Below are 19,739 nucleotides of genomic sequence, written 5' to 3'. Positions count from 1 at the left end.
GCTTTTAAAGACAGCTAAATGAAAATAATAATATAAAATTGCAATCAGTCAAATAGACGAATATAATGTGACTAATGGAAAACCACAGTGAAGGGTGATTAGAGGGTATGTTTTCTTTTGAGGAAGGACATCTTGTCTTCTGATTGGGAAACTTTGTTGCTTTGGTAGGGTAGCAGCTAATCCTATTTCTTGTGGCAGGCTGTAGTCATAACACCATGAGCTTTTGAACTTTGTCTGCTGTATTGGTTGCATTCTTTGTGCTTAGAGCTGGGTTTTGGCATACCTCAACCAAGACTCCCTGTCTCCTTTTTTGTCATCATTGACCAGATTCCTTCATGACACACCACTGATGCTAGTGGCCTTTTGGTGCAAGGCCACTTGAAATATTTTAGAACTGTTTCATTCATAACTTAAAAACATGGGCCTACATCAGAGGCACAGCAAAACCAAATAATTACAGGATTTTATAGTATGCTGCCAGGGGTTAGCAGCATACTACTGTTACACCCCTGGACCAACAGGTTCCTACATTGTTATTGTCCACACAAATTTAATATTTGAGACATAGAATTGCAATTCATTCTACAAACTTTTGTATGTAAATGTAACAAAAAATCAGAGAGGATGAGCAAAAAAATGTTGTCGATACTGCTATGATTGGGGTAAAGCTTTTTTGGTGAAAATAAAATCATAGCAAAAGATCTGTGTTCATACAGACATACAGCAAAAGTGTAGCCCTATGAGTATACACTCATTTAAACTAAAATGCATTTCCTGAATGAATTATTTCACAGCATGAATACAGTAATGCTTGTTATAGGATTAGACTTGTATGTATTCATACTTCCAATTCATTAATTGAAATATGTTAATAACCTAAAACCCACTCAAATTAGACATCTCAGGCATTTTCCTGTAAATACTTGTTATAATGGTTTGGGTTTTTTTTCTCTTTAAGCGGCTTTGGGTTGTTTTTTTGTGTGTGTGTTTGTTCTTACAATTTAATTTGCAATCATTTTATCAATTTGAGTATAAAAAAGATATGTAAAAATAATGTGAGATTAAAAAACCTGAGACAAGTATGGCTCTGTATGGGTTGATAGAAACCCAAGGGAAGCAATTTTTCCATGTCTCTTTTCTAAAGCATAACACTGTGGGAAACTTGGAAAGATCATATGCCATGTCGGTAGAATAGAAGTTAGTTTAGTAAAAACATTCCAAGAATTTCATTTTGTAGTATCAAAATTGCCAGGGAGGACTTTGACTTGCTGTATTTGAGGCAATAGCATCCAAATAAAAATTTTAATCGTATTTTCCATATGGAGCCAAAGTTTAAATAAAAGATACTGACAAAAAGAGGGGTATGCGTTTTTGCTTAAGGATTAGTCTCATTTTAATTGAATATCCACAGATTCTTATGGAATAATACAAAGCAAAAATAATAATACATACTTAACAGCAATCTATGTCTTCTAGCATAAACCACCTAATTACAAACACTTTAGAAAAATGACAGTTCACACATTTTTACATGTAGGTTTGGGTTAAAAGGGCCCACTACAAAGGAAAAAAAAACTGAGATAGATTATGTTCTATTGTCATGGTGACTTTTTAAAATTCACTTTACCAGTAGCATGCTGTATTTTTGACTGCCAGTAAATATGGAAATACAAAAGAGAAAACATGTGCTTTTGCATTTATAGCAATTTTGCCTGTACATTTCACCTGCTGTCAGGCCAATCTGAGCTTATTGCCAGCAGCATTTCATTAACTCTTTTGATTTTTCATCCCTAGAGATGTAAAATTGAAGATGTGTTGCTTTTAAAACCTTTACCACTAGGTTTTCTCATACGTGTGTATGCACATCTTTAAGCAAATAATCTTTGGAAAAAATAGATGGAAAAATTGCAATGAGGTATGCTCTAAATATTCACTCACATTTACACAGTACTGTACAGAAGAAATTGTATTAATTATCCAACTTGAATATACAGCAGCATCTCAGTTTTATTTCCTATGTCTTCCTTGTGAATCAAAATGAAAATTACTGGACAGTCCCAAATCTGGATGATTCCTACATGTGCCAAAACAAAGTAGTTTAAGTGCATGAATCTGATGGTGGCTGCGTAATGCAGTGACAAGTGCCTGCATTTCCGAAGGCTAGGTCAAGTCTTGTGACTACCTTAAAGAGATGGGAAAGTATTTCCTAGTCTGTCATCAGCTGTGCAGGAAGGGATCTGATTTTTCAGTTTGTAGGCTGATGCTGGGTGAATGTTGAAATTCAGCCACTAATTAGACTGTGAGTAAGAATACCATGATTTTTGTGAATGTGCTATCATGGGTGTAAAATAAATTTTTCTGCAGCTAAAATGTGGCTATCCATGGATTCACCATTAGAAAATCTCATGTAAGACAGAATCCAAGACCAGAAAAATGTTGTTAATACCTGCTGTTTGATACAATACAGTGCATTCATAAGTCAAAATATTTATCCTTCGGAGATGTTTTTATGAGGCAGAAACAAGGCCTGGTGTACATTTGGAACATTGACCAGTATAGCAGTATTGCTAAAAGGATGTAGTTTATTTAATTTTATTTTTTAAACATATGTATATATACTGGAAAAAGTCCTAATGTAAATGCACTTTTAGTAGCAACATTTTTTTTCTTTGCTGGTATAGCATATTTCTCTTATAAAATGCATCTCCAGTGGAAATGTAGAGCTTGGCTGGTAAACCCTTCCGCAAATAGGCTTTGAGAGCAGCTCTCTTTAAGGAACTGGCAAAGAAATTTGTAAAATGGCTTCAGTCACCTCAGGTTTCTGTTTGGTCTATTGTCACTGCTTGACTTTTGTGTAAGGTAAGTCCTCAGGTTTAAGCCACTGGTTGACAGCTCCCCACCAATGCAATTATATCATCTGTCTGCAGTCTCCGAAACTTTCATCAGCTGTCCTTGAGAGCCACTGGCAATCTCTCACCTCCACTGCGAGGTGGATCCAAATTTGTAAGGATCTCCTAAAGATGAATGCAGCATATTTGGTGGTGTGTTTATTACAGCACGTAGATCTGATTTTGTTTGAAGCCTGTGCGGGTCTGTCAACATCAAACTTGGATATGTCGCTCTGGATTTGGTAAAGGGACACTGCCAACTTGATGGGTTCTGTGTTTCTGTCAAAGAATTTGTAGCTACTTTGATCTCAAGTAGCATCTAAAATCACTGTCAGAAAGAAGTTAATGATACTTTTTTTTTTGTTGCTATAAAAATGCACTTTTTACATTTATCTATAGTTTATCCATTACGGGTTGCAGGTTCTTTTCTATGTTGAAAAGGCGTATAGACATCCATCCATCCATTCAGGAACATAAAATTTATACACTCATAAAATTTTGTTAATAATTAAAATATAGTGCATACTACTTAGAGTGCTCTATCAGAAAGTGCACTTTTTGAAAAATTGTTTCAAAGAAGTTACAAATTGACTTTTGTATTCAAACAAATGACTTCCTTCGTATCTTGAAATGAAATCTCTGTCCTTTTCACAGCTGAACTCTTAACCTTGCCCTGAAGGAATTACTTGAAAAAATATGAAGTTGCATCTTCAGGTCTGCTCATCCTGTAGTTTTTCTGAAAATGTAGACACAGAGTCTTTTCTTTGGAAAAAAAAACAACAACAAAACAACCAAAAACCACATTCTTCTGGTATGGTTACTGCTGAGGAACAAGAAGCAGTCTATTTCTTCAGGTACCAAGACTAAACGTAAGCGAGGTTTCTTAACTTCCATGTCCATGTGTTTCATAACAGCAGTATATTCCATGATGTTGTGAACATTTTTCACTGAAGTGTTTAGTAACGACAGATACATAAAAGGTTTCTACAGTTCTACTTTTAAAATGTTATTAAGCGTTCTATCAGTTTTGTTCATTATATAATTGTAAACTTCCCTTTCAGTGTCCAACTGCATTGCATTCTTTTGTGGAAAGCATAGCAGATGATTTTTTATCTAAATGCATAAAAACGGTCTCAAAAGAAAAAAAGAAAATCTAGGTTTAAGTATTATCGGTGGGAGATAGTGAATTCACGTACTCATACTACAAGGAGATTTGTGATTGTTTATAGTCTGAGCTAAAATTAATTTGATCAGAAGAGTCCTTTCTTAATTTCAGTAGGTTCCTTTAGTCCATCTGACAGACCATGTGTGAAAAAGGATACCCAGCTTTGCAGATCGGGTTAAAACATTAATGTTTGAAAATTCTGACTGCTGCTTCTGTCTTGAAACAGATGTCTGCTGACTGTTTGGAAAGCTTAGGACAGAATGCCTTTTGCAGGGAGGTGTTACTTGGCATAAAACCTAAACTCCAAAAAATCTGAAGTGCTATTTTTCCCTTGTAGCATAGAATTCACTTTGTCAATAACTGGCTCATAGTGAAATTTCTAGAAAGCTGTGGAGGTCAATGCTTGCTTGGTGCTTATTATTAACATGCCGGTAAGACAGAATATGAATTTTTTACCATCTTCAGCTTCTAGGGTTAAAGCTGTGGATGCAGTGCCCTGTTTTTCATGCAAAGGTCTGTTCGGTAAATACATCCGTGACAGAATTGCACGAGAAAAACATATATCAAATCAGAAGTAATGTTAGAAAGAGTATTCGGTGCTCCTTTGTAGCATTCAGGAAAATAAAGATCTCATGTGTAGCAGTTTTATTTGCTGAAACGAAAAAAGAGAAGCTTTATGTATACAGAGGAGACATCCCTATCTTGAGGAAAACCTTGCTTTGCCAGAATTGTCCTCTGTGGGATTGCAGAGCCGAGTGAAGTGGTGGTAATTTCAAATAGCCATGGGCTGGGGTTGCCAGGCTTGAATTATTCCTTAAGTGGTGAAATACACAGGTAATTCTTCATCTGCAGTTGTCTGCAAGAGGTTTTGCGTGATGCATTTGAGACAGTTTGTGTAAGGTGGCTCTGGTGAAATCAGGAGTTTCCAAACCATTTTGGGCAGATAGTTGTTTCTTAAATTTTCTTCCCTCCTTTGCTCACAGAATCCTCATGAGTCCAAAATACAGATTTCAAGAGTCTCACTATCACATCTGCATCTCTGGGCTAACTGGGAAGCTGAACCCAGATACAGTGTCCTGCCTCCACATCTGCAGCATTTTCCACCTGTTTTTTTCCCCACTCAGGTATGATTATAGATGAGACCCTCATTACCCAGGGACAGCAAGTAGGAGATTTAAAACATTTAGCAGCTTGTCTCTGCAATAGGAGGTATTAATAGCGAATGATTGTCCAGTGTCATGAAATCAATAGAAAGACAAGGCGCAAAAAACTTTTCTGTCCGTAAGGCTCCTTCTTAAAACCAGACCTTTTTGGTGTGTGTGTGCTGATATGAGAAGATGCTCATAAGAAGGTTCTATGGAGGCTGCCATGCCATAAGGGACCCTCTTTCAAAGTTATCAGAGTGCCATACAAACTGAGACAGAACAAATCAGGAAAAAAACATGGCATTTACTCATAGGAATGGTTCAGTGAGAGTTAATAAGAGGAACTGGCAATGAATTAACTGAGGCAGTCAAGGCTGGAAGAGGTGCCTAGACCGGTGGGCACTTGGTATTTTCAGGAAGAAGCATACACTGGCTATAGAAAGGACGCAAATGCACTCTTTTCATTGCCTGTATTAGTTATTCCCTGGGGCAATGGCTGTTATAATGTCTGTATGGAGGAAAGGGGGTGTGCAGTTTAAAGAAAAATGTCTCAGTGCTGGCCAGCAGCAAGTTAGGGGAAGGGATTATAATTTAAACAAAAAATATATCTCTTTCTGGGCTGGTGACTAACAGACTACAGGATGCTCTTAATTTACTAAGAGGAAACATGGTATCTATTTGCACTACTTAATAGCTCTCCACAGACCATTACTGGAACACACTGGAACCTGTCCTGAAAAGTGCTATTCTTGGCTTGTTTTGTTTTGTGGATTATTATTTTTTTTTAAAGTAAAATGTTTCCAAAAAGTTTAAAGGACTTTGCATCTTGGAGACAAGGGAGGCAGGCTCCGTGATCTTACAGAACTTGGAATAAGATGGCGGCAAGGTCTTATACCAAAAGGTCATTTACGTGGGTGACTGCCAGGCTGCATCATTCTTCTACTCCATTCATTCCACTCTACTTCGATTCATGACATACTGGGAAGGAACAGAAAGATAGAGTTATTTTTAGAAAGCAAATTGTAGTATAAATTTTATTATTCCCACTATGTCAAAAAATATGAGTATGTTGGGTGTAATCCTCTACAAAAGTGTATCAGGGCCAAAGATAATGTCATTCATAGCTTTAATGGGCTTTCTTCTTCTCTAAGGACTTTTCTCGAATGTATAGGACCATGAAAAAGTTACCATAGGATAAAGGCAGCTCTGCAGTAAATTTCCATGTGCACACCTTTACCACATGGCAAATGCCAGGTAATTTATTGAGGGGCAGCTTTTCTCAAGTGCCTCCATAGCAGCTGCAGTTGTGACCGGTCTGTGCTTTGGGACAAGCTGCAGCGGTTGCGGTTGCGACTGCAGCCGCACTGCGGCGGGGTGAAGGTGTCAACAGCTTCCCGGTTTGGTACCCCCTGCCGCAAAGTGGCTGATGCCTCTTGGTGCTAGGTGAGTGGCACTGGGCTAAAGAGGTCCTGGGTCTAACCCAGTCTTGCCTTTCCTGTTAGTGGATTACAAACGCAATGAAATCTGTCACATAGAGAGAGACAAACAAAAGTGTGAGGTACAAATCAAACCTGGTTTCTTGATCCTCTGCTGGGGGCACAGGCCTGCTTGGAAGAGAACCATCGAAACAATAAGTGAATCTCCACCGCAAACTAATCACCCTCTCTTTTGGCCCTGAATTGTAACAATTCAACACAATTTTTTTGGCCCTGAATTTTAACAGTTCAGACCCATCCAATGGCAATTTTGATCAAAGCTCCTTTTTCTCTGGGAAGAGAATAGCAGCAATATGCACTGTTCTCCCTCAGGAGCTAGTTAGATAGAATAAAAAAAGAGAGGCTATATCACTCTGAAGCAGAGCCAAAACCAGGCCGAATTATCCTGGCATGGGGTTTTGACACTGTCTTCCAAACCTCCCTAGCCGAGAATTTTCCTTCCCATCTAATGTTACGGCCTCATATCTTGCCTTTATGCACACCCAGCAGTGCCTGACAGCAGTATTTGGCCCTCTGCATTGCACCATCATGCAAATGCTACAACTGAGTGTCAGGAGAATGTTTCCCGGTGCCTCTGGCTCATGACCAAACAGGTTCACTAGCTTTACAGAGGTAAAAAGCGGCATCAGGAATTCATTCGCATAGCTGAAGGTCAATAACATCACAAAAGTGATGGCACAGGGATCTGTTAGGGAGAGGAGGGCCTTTATCAGTTCCCAGACACTTGAGAAATGTCCTGTTGGGTCCAAACATCTGAGAGTGCAGAGCCTGGCTCCCCAGGGGATGCTGCCAAGCAATAGGGCCATCCTCCTCACCAAAGACTGTTTAAGCTATTTTGTAAGTGAAGGATAAATAAAAAAGAGTAGTTACCTTTCCTTCTCAGCCATGTCTTGTTTCTCTTCTGCCCTGTAAACACAAATCACATTTGACTAGAGGCAAGCGGTGTGAAGGAGTAGAGTATCTAAGGCCTTTCTAGGGAGACAGCTGGACCTCAGACAGAGGTTACAGGTCTGATCTTTTAGCTTCTTGTCCCTGTGATATACAGCCTCGATAATCCTAATGCTCTCAGGATGCCTCTGTTGGCCGTAGAGGGAGGTAGCTGACTAATTTGGGCTGGACGACTCGCTTTTCAGCAGCTAATGAACTGAATCCTCCCAAACTGGCATCTCCCATTCAGTTCACCAGCACGAGGAGGTGTTATTATAGCACATCGCTCTCATGCTGACCCAGCTGGTCTTTCCTCTGTCCATGATTGCCTTTTGCTTTTAGCGGAGCCGAATGTTATCACTGTTTATGGCCAGCACTTCTAACCTGAATCACCGGTGATGGAATGGGTCTAGAAAATGAAACAAAACAAACTGTAAACTAATGGCCCTCTTTATGCCACTCTAGCAGAATGAAGTGGCTTTTAAAATAAGCACTAGCTCTCACTTTAAGGTCAGTTTGCATGGTCATATGAGGAAAATGTGCCATCTTTATACATGGAGTGATTTCTGATGACCTTTGCTAGTGCATACGGTGCATGTTCAGGCTGTGTGCACTTGTGGGGTTAAGAGGAACAGTTCTATGGATAAATAACCTTTTAATCAAGCTTCTCCTCCCACCTGCAGCTTTTGCTTGTTTTGAGAAAATCAGTAGAAAATAAGTGTAGGCTGTGTGGGATATCAGGGTAGGAGGAACACAGAACTGACCGGTTATAACACAAATCATGATGAGAGAAAGCAACAACATCCCAAGAAAATAAACCCACCCTCCATGCCCCCCCTGAAATTAATTTTACCTTTCTTTTCTGGCCTTGATCCTCTCTTCTTCATATCTGCAACAAACACGAAACATTCTTTAAATGTTACCCTGTCAGGACTTTTAGTAAAATGCAATGTTTGCTCTGAAGGTGACAGAAACTGCAAACTGGCAGTCTGCAGGCTCTTGCTTGCCACCAGTCTATGAGTAAGATAAGGTTTGCCCCAGGCTCTGTGTTTCAAATACATAGGTTTTGACTCAACATAATATCCTGCTACATAGGATTTTTGTCCTGCGCCTCCTCAGAGCTACGTGTGCCCCAGGGTCCCTCTGATACTCACTGTAAGACACAGTCTGGAATCTGCACGTGCTCCATTGGGATAAGTTGCTCCAGTTCCTCCAGGCTGTGAACATACTGGATCTTATTGATAAACTTCACACTGGCAGAGAGAGAGAAAGAGTGTGTGCTTGAGGTCTTGTGTTGATGTTCTCTCCATAGGAAGTCAGAATTTTCCTGATGGGAACGGGGAGTTCTGCATCTCTGTATCCTCTGTAGTCTGAGTGTACCCATCTCCTCCCAGTGCTAATATGCTGATGACTAAAAATTGTGGTGAGATGCCACATCACCGTACCTCACTTTGCTTTGACCCCGCCTCTCAATATCTGTAGGAGGGATAAAGGACCACCATTCCTCCACTTCCCAGTGAATCTTTATGCGCTACCCACTGGGACAAACTTTGACTGGATCCAGACCACCACAGTGCCTCCTAAAACCACCTCTAGGGTTGTCCTTGGAAGTATCAGAGAGATGTAGGACAAATGACAGTCTCACCTTGGTTACTACTAGTTAGAAGTGAGCTTAAGATCTGATTAATGAGATTAAACTTCCACTCCAAAACCAGCCGAGTTTTGGAACATGTTATATTTACCTGATGAAGGGTCTGGATATAGCCAGCACTGTCCGGATGAACCATGAAGGATGTACGATTATCAATGCTTTGAGGTTTTTACGCAGCCTGTGGAAAAGCCATGGGACAGAAAGTCAGATTCAAAGTACCTTTTCTTTAACTCACCTGTAATGTGTCAGGGCACTAATAAGCACTTCTGTCTCCGGACAGAAGCCCTGCCCGTGGCCTCAGGAGCCCTATTTAAGCTCAGATCCGGCAGGCTGCAGGAGCACTGCTTTGCTTGGGTGCTGTATTAGCCTGATCTCTGTGAAGGTGATTGTGAAGGAAGGAATAGGGGGAGAAGAGGCAATGAAGAGAGCCTGGAGTAAGTCAGAAAGCTGTGATAGAGGAAGAAATTACAGAATCTGGGGAGTGAGCAAGGAGGGGTGGCTGGGAAGACTGTGAGGAAGCAGTGGAAGAGATGTGGGAAGAGGACTGGGAAGAATGGAGAGGAAACACCAACAGGATTCTTACCTTCTATCTATCATCTGATAGCATTTCTTCAGCCAGCCAAGGCCTGGCATCCTTCTCCGGGGCGTTGCTCCGTTTAGGTACACGATCATATAGTCCTCAGCCACCAGCAGCTCCAGACTACTGATCACGTATCTGTTGGGTGGTGATCAAAAGCAACGGGGACATGAGACTCAAAAAAAGTCCCTTGAGGTTTCTTCATGTGCCTGTGTGTCACCCCAAAAGGCCTCCAGACCCTTTCTTTGTAGACCTTGGAACAGGTTTCAGATTCTCCTGGCACCTCTGCACGATGCCTAGGGGTATTTCTCAGGGGTCACTGGTACATGTTAGCAGAGTGCATGCACTGATGGACATCCCTGCACCATTCTTCTGCCTAGCAGTAGCATCTACCAGCTGTTCAGCATTGTCTATATATGCTCTAGCCTGGTTGTGAGTCCATCACTGGCATAATTAACACTGAATATTTGAATGCTTTGACTTATTGAACTCGGATGCAAATGCTGTGGACAGTGTCTTACCCAGTGATGCTCGCTCCAGCCTGCAGCTGCACACTGAGTACATTTGGCCTGGATTCAAACTATTTCCAGCTGAGATTCCTGATGCGATGAATACATGGAAACTGTTTTCCCAGAGCCTGAGTTGCCTTCCTTGCCCTCCTCTCCCTTATATACCTTGACCAGCCACTTACAGGAAGAGATTCTCCATGATGTAGTGGTAATCAGCCAGGTTACTGTCCGGGAGATAGCAGGCAGCAAAGACAATGATAGCATTGAGACCTTCTCCATAGTATCCTGGGAAAGACAGACACAGGCAGCATCAGTGACTCTTTCCAGGGGGAGATGCAAGAGTTGAAGGAGAAATACCAGTGAAGATGTATTGCCAAATTTGGGCCTGGGCTGGTTTTTGTGCTTCTGTTCAGCTCTAGGTATGTGTTTGTCCCTCTTATGGACCTCTTTCACAATTAGATTTGCCTCTGATCCTGGTTTTGGCTATAACATGCATGTGGGGTTCAGGGAAGGAATTTGTGTCAAAGCACACAGCTGAGAGCTTTGCCCTGGGTCGTTGCTTGGCTTTGCTTGGATTTCAGAAATGGTCACTAACTGTGGACCTATTGGCCTTTGGCTGTGCTTCCAGAGGCAGCTCAGGCACTGAGCTACAGAGGGATTAAGCACCTGCAGCCCCTTCATCACTGGCAATGCTACCTGCACCCAGGACTGAGGGTCGGGGTATATTCAGTCTTGCTCAGAGCCAGCGTTATTCCTACTTTTGTTTATTGAAACATGGCTACAGTGGCTATATATTTTTTAGCATCAGCTGGGTGCTTTTGTGCTTATCTGCCACATAGTGGTACAAAACGAATAGCAATTTTTCCCTGAAGACAGCCAAAACAATCACTCATGGCATCCCCTCCAGCTTGACAAAGATGGACTGAAAGAAATCCACCAAGCCAGGATTAGGCCGTCCTCTCCCTCACCTCCGTGTGTCACCACTCTCATGTAGGGCTTGATCATCTGGAGGTCGATGCGGTGCTCCTGCTCTCCAATGATGACAGTCCTCCAGAGCCGTCCATTAGTAGCACTTCCATCTTCTGTCCCACCATCCCCAAACAGGTCTGCACTGTCCCCAGGCATGTTCTTGGCTGTGGCTACGGGAGTGTCATCTGGAAAAGGGACAAATGTTTCTACTTTAATATAACGTACAAAGAGGCTCTGCAAGAGCCTTGGTGTGCAATTAGAGACACTAACAACCACAGACTGAGGATCATCTGTTTCATCTGCAGCTTTGATCTGTGTAAGTTTGTGCTTCTTAATAATCTTGCTCCATTGCCAAATTGTAATAGAAATAAGCTTAACATCTCATGCTGCTTATAGTACCTGCAGTCACAGGTCAGGCACCGGACTTTTTGCTGGATCTTCCTTCAGATCCATCTATACTGGCTGAGGAGGGCACCGCCTGTGCTGGTTGTCTTCTCATCTGCTAGCAGAGCTGCTTGCATGATTCAGTCAAAAGCAGCCAGGTTAGCAAAGACCACGCTATTCAAGATGTTTGAACATTCATGTGACAGCTCTACTGGCAGAGCCCAGCAGGCAGCACCTTCCAGCCTGGGGTGGTGGCCCAGCTGCAGCTGGAAGGGCCTGCATGTCCACAGCCTTATGCCTTATCCTGAATTATGGCTGGAGTGGTGTTTGCAAGTCCCTGAACTACTTCTGCCTGCACTACCCCCAGATGGAAGCGCTGAGACTCCTGGGCTATAGCTGGGGTCCTGGTGGGGCAGATGTTGTGTGGAAGATGGGGCTTGGTTGTGTGTGCTGTGCTTCACTGCTGAGGAAGTCGGTCCTCAGCTGCTGATGGTGAGTGGTGTCAAAAGTGGTTAAAATGAGGTGAAAAAAAGCCCCAACCCCTGCAGACATTCACCCCAAACCAGCCTTTTACCTTCCCATTCCAGTTCATTTCCGTTCCCCAGGAATTCGAGGGAATCTGTCTCATCAGGAGTTTCAATATCATCCACATTAATGTCCAGGTCATCTGGTGTGTCCAGGAAGTCATCGGAGAGAATGGAGCCTTCACTCTGGTCCAGGGAAATGTTGATTTCAGGTGCAACAAGTGTCTTCCGCTTACGATGTGCCCCATTAAAGTTTAAAGTATTTGGGGGAGCTGGAGTTAAAAGGAAAATAACTGACAGGTTGTCCTCATCCTGTATCCTCAGTGCAAGACATGGTGCTTTCATTATGCATGTTTCAGGCTACGGTCTTGGAAGCTAAGGGTGGTGGATCATAGCTGGGAGGTACTGGACACCTGCAGGTATGGCTGATAAAAGTGCCCACACTTCTGTAATACCTATTTCCTCCCCCAGCTTCTTGTGAAAGATTAGCAAATTCAGACCTCTGCTGGTTTCCTCTCCCACATGGGAATTTTTGAGGATACTCCAAGGAAACTGGCTTTTGCCCTAACTGCAAGCTGCTGTTCCCATAGGCTTGTTTTCCTTTGAACTCCTGACAAGGCAGGCTGATACTTACAGGATGTATTCTCGTCTTCTGTAGGGCTGCCCAGCGACTCCATCCCTGTCTCTTCTGGGAGAGGTCTGCAGGCAAGCAAAGACGTGGAGGCAAAAAGACAGGAGATAACAGGTGATGTTTAGGAGAAAGTCACTCCATGGCAGACAGTGGAGAGAACTGGGGACATCAGGGAAAAACATGCAACCCCATGCGTGCTCTCCCCTTTCCCTTTTGCCTGTGAGCTCAGCCTGAGGGATACCTTCACGTGATTTGCCCAAGAGCAACCCAGCAGCTGTGCTTTCTTACTGGAGCACTGTGCAATCCCTAGTAACCTCCAAACTATCCCTCCATTTACCCCGCCCAATACCTCTCTCATGCTGCTGTTCAGCCAAGAGGCTGGAAAATTCAGCCAGGGACACAGGAATGAATCCTGACCCCAGAAGAGCCTGGTAACATCCTCACTCTCTCCATATTATCCCCATTTTTGTACTCTGTCAGAAGTTTGAGCAGCAGTGCCAAGCTCTAGGGCTCCTCATCAAGGGTACCAGGGAACATCCTCTGCAGTTGCCTTCTGCCACAGGCCCTGGCTGCAGCAGAGCAGAACTTTGTCCAAAGCACCTACCACAACCACCTCTCCCAGGAGACAGCTGCCTCCTCGGTCTATAGTGACTTTGCCCTGAGGCAGTCAGTGTTCAAGGCAAGGATCAAACCTTAGGTGTGATCCCAGAATTGTCACACCATCCTCACCTCAGCCCCCATTTGACAAAAGCTGACAGTGATACCCAAACCCTGCTGAGGTTTGGAAGCAGGTTCATTCTGAGCTAAGATCCAGGCACCAGCACTCAAACCTGTATTCCAGAGCCAAAGGCTCACCCACCGCTCCCTTCCTGGGGCTCCATGGCAGAGGTCAGGATTTGCAGCTTCTCATGCTTGGCTCCTTTCTACCTCTTGGCAGAAATCACCATGCCTCCAGCCGGAGACTAGAAGCATCAATTGATTTAAAAAGTTGGCTTTCCTACTAATGCCAAATCTCATTACGTGGTTGTCGCCCTTTGGAAGTTGCTGGAGTTGCTCCTGACCCATACTGGGGTAAGTGAAGTCAGAATCTGGCTCCCAGTGCTGCGGTGAGGAACCCTAGCTGGTGGCTGAGCAGTACACTGCCCACCCCGAGCTGGACACTTTCTGGACACTTTTCCCCTTAATTTGAGCTGGGACTTGTACTTGTCCCCTGGCATTAGCTGAGTTTGAAACTTCTCGTGCAGCATGACCAAACCCCACCAACCCCATGATAAGCTGATGATGTCAAAGGTCTGTTTAAAAGGGACCTTCTGAGCCATCCTCGTTTCACCTGCCCCTTGCTGGAAGCTCCCCCTCAACAGGGGGAAGAGTTCATGCTTCCAGGTATAAAATCCCGGGTGCTGGGACAGCTCTGGGGTGAAACGTGGGGGAAAACCCACCAGTTTTAAGGCAGCGCTGTAAGAACGGGGATGGGACTGTGCACGGGGCTGGTGTCCAGCAGCTGCTGGCCTTCCAGTCCAGCGATGGCAGGGAGGGAGATGATGGGGACTGGTGCCTCTGAGTCCACAGGAGGATACAGCCTAGCTCTGCCCTACAAAGGCTCCTCTTCGTGCTGCCATGACACCAGAGCCACCAGCCAAATTAAACCCTATAAATATTTAGATTAAGAGATAATCCTCTCCTAGCTGGTTGTTGTATATTTATGAGAGTTGGAGACCTGATCAAAGGCAATTCCTCCTTGCTCGCTTGTGCAGCACCCGGATACTGTGGGCTGCCACAATATTCCTGAGCAGTCAGAAAGATCCCTCTGCCCCCCTCCAGCCTCTCCTCCTCCCTTTTGCTTTTGTCTTGAACGAGGCCTGGCTGGTTGTTTATCTGACTGAGCTGGCGCCTGGCACAACTTGGTGATACAGCATCAAAAGGGGGGGGCAAGGCCCAGCTGTACCTGAGTACGTGCTGCAGTCAGGCACTCTGCGCTCCGATGCTAGGATTCATTTAAGAAAAGCAATTCAAAAGTCAGAGGTGAAGAAAAGGGCTTTCTTACCTTCCTGAAGGATGCTCGAACCACTACCTCCCAGTCTCCCGTGTAAATCTTCCTTCCCAAACGCAGCCAGCCCCAGACGCCAAATTTTCTTAATGAAGCAGGTTTTCTAAGGGTCGGGTGCCACCATTTTGCTTTCTGCTGATAGCGTACTGCCCAGTTCCCCTCTATAAACACCTTCTGTCGGGCTCCAACCAGCCCGAGCCTTCACCGACCGTGATCCGGTGGATGCGTGATGGAGTGAGCATGCTCCTGCATCCGCCCCGCGGCACCGCTACAGCATCATTGCAGGACGGCACTTGCACAAACAGCTGAGACAGACTGTCGACAGGAGGCTAAACCTTCAGGGAGCAGCAGGAGGGGGAACCCTTTCCTCTCCGCTTCCTCGCTGCTTGCTCAGTGCCTTGGCATTGCACCTTTGCAGCCTGCAAGGCAGGAGCTTGTTCTGCAGATCAGCTTCTCAGGGAGGGATGGGAATGTCGCCTTGCATCCTTAAGGAGCAGCTGAATTAATTTCCCCTAGCCCAGATCTTTGTCTAGGATATGGGTTTTTTGTGGCAAGATTGGTTAATCACAGCTAAGCAAAAATAGCTATGCAGCAAATCATCTGCTAGAGAGCTACTGTCCCACATGCAGCAGCTTCTGCCCTATTATTTTAATGCTTCTAGGGGGAAGTGTCTTGAAAATTATTATTTATTTATTTTTAATGCCAGTTAAACACAGCTAGCATTCACTCATTTGCCTAGCGGCTGTTTGGGCTCTATTTCACTTGCATCATTCCTGACTTAATCCCTCTGCAGCAATCTATCAGCAGGCTGGGGAGCCTGTTTGAAGGGCTCCGGCCTCGTCCCTGCAACTGGCTTGCCACCCAGCCATGGTCACATCCCTTTGCCTCTCCCTGTGCTTCGTTTGCTAGGCAGGAGCAATGACGCCTGTGTTAGGTGGTGCTGAGGGCTCTGCAGAAGAAATGCCCCTTGAAGGCTTGACTGTGGCTGGGGTAAGTTTGCTGCTTGCATGGCAAGTGTGAAATGGAACCTGGCAGCTCTCGCTCCAAGTTGATGGTGTGGGTTAGTGCATAGGCATCCACGTGCTAGACCAGCTTTGGCCCCGGATTTTCTAGGGAGCCTTAGGTCAAAGCTTTCCTTTTTATACCTTGCTTTCCTTTCTATACCTCGCTTTCCTTTCTACTCAATTAAAAGCTTGTCAGCACAGTGCTCTGGGGGAGCCTTAGGTTGGCAGAGGTCCATCAGCCCAAAGTTCTGCCCAGCTCTGCTCTCAAAGGAAAGAAAAATCCATCCTAGAAGCCCAAGGGCTTGGCTGAGCCCACCTCTGGGGCCAGCGGAAGGACAAGCCATGTCCTGTGAGCTGGGTGCTGGGCTGGCAGACAGAGGTGCTTAGATTAGCGATGCAGCTGGACCCGGGGTAAACAGAGCTAAGCTCATCTGACGATGCCAAGGGAAACAGGAGACCCTTTCTAGCATGGTAGGGGCCGTGCATGCCCACCCGCACAGCACACTGCTCCACTGTCTGCGAATACAGGGGCTCTGTGGGCTGCCCGGGGGAATTCAGCTGCAGCTGGCACAGGGCAAGACAGCCCTGAAAAGCCCCTCAGCAGCCCAGACCCCAGCTGCAGCAAGGCTTGGTGCTGGCCATGCTGTGTGTGGCCCAGCGAGCTCAGTGGGCTTTAGTGGTGGATGTGTGGGGCCGTGCTGGGGTGGGGATGAGGGTGGGTGCACCCTTTGGGTGGCTGCAGGGAGTTCAGCACACATTGAGCTTACTGGGATTTTTTCAGCATTCTGTGCAGATAACAAAGTGTCTGTGAAGGTGAAAGCTGCCACTTTGGCACTCTCTGTCACCCACACATCATTTCTTACAGGGTTTGCAACCATTCAAATTCTGCATGTCAGTGCCAGTGGTCATTGCATCCCACTGACTCTGCTTCCTGTGGCAAATTCCTGGCAAAGCAGCATTGCTCTGTTTGGGGAGACACTGCTTGATTCGGAGACTGGGAAGGAGTCCATCCATCCATCCCTATATGCATCCATCCATCCCTATATGCATCCATCCATCCCTATGTGCATGCATCCATCCATGCTAATCTCCCTGTCCTCTGCACACAGCTCCTTACCCTCTCCTTGGCACGCTCACAGAGGGTTGCAGGAGCCTCCCAAAAATTTGTAAGCATTCAGAGCAGCCTTGCTACAAAAGCTCTGTTCTCTGGCCAGAATTTCCCTATTGGAGTTAAGACTCCTGTTGCCTCTGGGGCTGGTGGGAGGGACCTGCATGCTCCATGCCCTGCTGTTTTTTTAAAGGAAGAAATAAATCTCCCTGGCTTTATTGCAGGCAACAAACCTGGGAAAGTCCTCGTCTTGCCACTCCTCCTTCACATCCACGTTCTCCATCCGCAAAGTGGCTTCTGTGGTTCCCATTGTGCTCAGAGAGGGGCTGGCTGCACAGTGGTTCCCTCAAGGAAGGGCACAGGCTGGAAGGTGGAAGGCAGAGAGGTTGGCATTGAGCACCACTACCGGGGAGCATTTAATCTGAACCGTTCAGAGCAGGTATGCCGATACCATGCTCCACAGAGAAGCAGCATGATAGCCGCTTGTTTTGCAAAAGGAACGAGGCAAAGACACGGAGTTTTGTGGCTACTTGACACACTTTGGACAAGATAGAGGAGGTGAGGTTGGCCCTGGATCAACGCAACAGGTATATCTCTGCTCTGTTGTCACCTTAGCTCTTCTCCCTGAGGATCAACACTGTCTGGGCTGATGCCCACCCATTTTCCCTTGCTACTTCTCTTCCAATACTAATCTCAACATTAATAAGCACCTCTGCTGAGGGAAATGAAGTGTGGCTGAAAGGGAAGAGAAGAAAGAGCTCCTCCCAGGCTGGTTTCAGGTTGGTTTGGCAGTAGCACCAGTTTCCATTTTGCTAGCCTGGGCAGAAGTTAGTGGCTTTGGTTTTGCAGAGAAATTCCTGACTGCTGCTGCCTGTGCTCCATCCCCACGCTTGTCCCTGTACCCAGAGAGAAACGGAGGAGGGCGAGGAGGCCTTCACAGGGATGTTGAATGTCCTTCCACACCCCTGAAGAATTCACGTCTGCCTTGCTCCCAGGTAAACCAAAGCAGATGCCAAAAAACTGGAGCACCTCAAATGGAGGCAAGGTGGGTGTGCTGTTCCCAGTCTGGGCTTTCTCCTGCACTGGTAAGAACAGGAGAAGTTCAAATCCAGCGAGCCTTGTTTTCACTCATACTAACACCCCAGCAGCACGAGGGGCCCTTAGGACCATATATATTGTTTGCCTTCACTAGAAGGTTCCTATGCTGCCAGCCAGCAGAAGTCAGACCTTTGTGTCTTTTTCCCAGGGACTGCAACTCCTAACAAAGTCTGGCTGAGGGCTCAGGACCAGTCCTTACAGGACCAGCTCTGGTTGGAGAGAGCAGATATGCTGCTCTCAGCTGGATGCTGCTGCAGCTAAGCTTCGTAGCACCTGAGCCCGGACGGGACAAGGTCAGGCCTTATCTTATATAGAACATGTTCAAGTGAAATCAGCTCGTATGTTGAGCACATGCATTAACCCATCCACTGCAGGACAGTCTTGAATGTTCTTCCTGAGCTCAGCCTTTACACTGTAAATGTACCCAGGCACTGGCTGGATAGTAACATATTTTTTTAGGATAAGGGACCTAGGGTGATTTCCCAAGTGGATGGGGCTACTCTGTCTGTCCCCTGGTGTCAGGGAAATCAGCATCTAGCAGAGTTTGACCCATTGCTATAAGGCCCTTCTAGAGAGCCAGTGCTTTTTCTGCTTCTTTTGGAGGCTCGTATTTACAGAGGGTGTCGCTGGCAGCGATCTGGAGGGAGATAAATCTGTCTGTGTATATCTGCTTTAAAGGAATGAAGCTACGTAGAGGCCTGAGTAAATCCAGCACCCGTCTTTATTACAGGTGCTGGCAGAGATAGGAATCAGAGCAAAGAGCTGGCTGTGAGCATTGCAGGGCTCTCCCCATGCCCGGCGTTTCTCAGCCTGTCCTCCCAGCACGCACATTAAGTATTCTGTCCTCACCCCCACGCCTGGCTGCATGCGATGCCCATGACACGGTCACACGTCTCCATTTTTGATTTCCCTACACACAGGCAAAGGAGATACCTTGGGGCTCAGAGAGACCCCACCTTCCCTCCCTCCTCCCCACCGCTGTCATCTGCTTTCTGCTAACCCTGAAGGCATCATGGAGGGAGGAAGAGAAAGGAAAGATATTGAAGCAAATCCCAGGCTGGAATCTGATGTTTCTTAATATCAAACATTGCCCAGCAGTATGGAAGCCCAGATGATGCTGTACTCACCGATGCTTGTGGCTAATGAGGAACAAAGAAGATCCTGCCTGTATCCCAGCTAGGCATTCCTCCCGACGGAGACGGGCTGCTCAGGAGGTCCAGCGCCTGGATCCGGATGCAGATGTGTGCGGCTTTCTCAGCGGAGGAGTGTGGGGATGCATCTAGGTCGGCCTTTCTCGCAGCAGTTGTTGCTTTGTGATTTGGATTTTGTTGGGGGGGGTGTGGGGAATTGAGGGCAGTTATTTGTATTCTTCCATGGCTGCTGCTTCCTCTGCTGCCTCCCTCCCTCCAAGGTATTTTATTATTATTTTCCGCTTGCAGCTGGCTAAGCCTCAGCTCTCTTAAGTCAGCTAATTGCACTGCTTTTGTGTGTGAGGAGGATGGCGGTGGTGGTGGTGACAGGGAGGGGGGTGTTATGGAGGATGGGTGGAGAGCGGAGCTGAAAGCACCCCCCTTTCAGTGTCACCTCTCCTCCAATTGGCTGCGAGGTACCAAATA

At 45.6% G+C, this 19,739-nt stretch overlaps 2 protein-coding genes across 53 annotated transcripts in view; one reads left to right on the top strand and one right to left on the bottom strand.

The window, feature by feature from the left end:
* LOC140643538 (4-galactosyl-N-acetylglucosaminide 3-alpha-L-fucosyltransferase FUT6-like) overlaps nt 1-19,739 on the top strand; it is a 66,719-nt gene that overhangs the window by 6,180 nt on the left and 40,800 nt on the right. For 44 of the 50 annotated variants that reach the window (XM_072845451.1, XM_072845438.1, XM_072845436.1 and 41 more), the window contains 7 exons: nt 3,543-3,757; nt 5,037-5,177; nt 12,894-12,980; nt 13,804-13,937; nt 15,823-15,903; nt 17,250-18,416; nt 19,222-19,406. The gene's annotated coding sequence lies outside the window, so the exon portion shown is untranslated. Of the gene's footprint in view, nt 1-3,542; nt 3,758-5,036; nt 5,178-12,893; nt 12,981-13,803; nt 13,938-15,822; nt 15,904-17,249; nt 18,417-19,218; nt 19,407-19,739 lie in introns of all 50 variants that reach the window. The other 6 variants (XM_072845442.1, XM_072845440.1, XM_072845439.1 and 3 more) reach the window with 6 other exon arrangements.
* Nucleotides 1,379-19,709, bottom strand: ATCAY (ATCAY kinesin light chain interacting caytaxin). Of its 3 annotated transcripts, none has more exons than XM_072845467.1 (13): nt 19,251-19,709; nt 17,259-17,388; nt 12,870-12,934; nt 12,286-12,507; nt 11,327-11,512; nt 10,541-10,643; nt 9,856-9,987; nt 9,364-9,450; nt 8,776-8,874; nt 8,475-8,510; nt 7,565-7,600; nt 6,770-6,802; nt 1,379-6,176 (listed from the first exon to the last, which is right to left on the bottom strand). In XM_072845467.1, the coding sequence occupies exons 2-13, from the start codon at nt 17,333-17,335 to the stop codon at nt 6,167-6,169; spliced, it is 1,086 nt and encodes a 361-aa protein (XP_072701568.1). In that variant the 5' UTR covers nt 17,336-17,388; nt 19,251-19,709; the 3' UTR covers nt 1,379-6,166. The 3 variants fall into 3 exon arrangements, with proteins under 3 accessions (XP_072701568.1, XP_072701567.1, XP_072701569.1); XM_072845466.1 differs by having other exon boundaries at nt 6,770-6,805; nt 19,251-19,708; XM_072845468.1 differs by lacking the exons at nt 17,259-17,388; nt 19,251-19,709 and adding an exon at nt 14,911-15,499 and having other exon boundaries at nt 6,770-6,805.

The sequence above is a fragment of the Ciconia boyciana genome, chromosome 24 (genome assembly GCF_034638445.1).
Source record: "Ciconia boyciana chromosome 24, ASM3463844v1, whole genome shotgun sequence".
Lineage (NCBI taxonomy): Eukaryota > Metazoa > Chordata > Aves > Ciconiiformes > Ciconiidae > Ciconia > Ciconia boyciana.
This window is presented reverse-complemented; position numbering and strand designations above follow the sequence as displayed.

Excerpts from the sequence above, each read along its gene's own strand:
- ATCAY (XM_072845466.1), bottom strand. The coding sequence starts at position 17,335 with ATGGGAACCACAGAAGCCACTTTGCGGATGGAGAACGTGGATGTGAAG. Across the intron at positions 10,644-11,326 it reads GAGAGTGGTGACACACGGAG|GATACTATGGAGAAGGTCTC; the intron begins GTGAGGGAGAGG and ends TGTCTTTCCCAG. Across the intron at positions 8,875-9,363 it reads ATATCCAGACCCTTCATCAG|TGTGAAGTTTATCAATAAGA; the intron begins GTAAATATAACA and ends TCTCTCTGCCAG.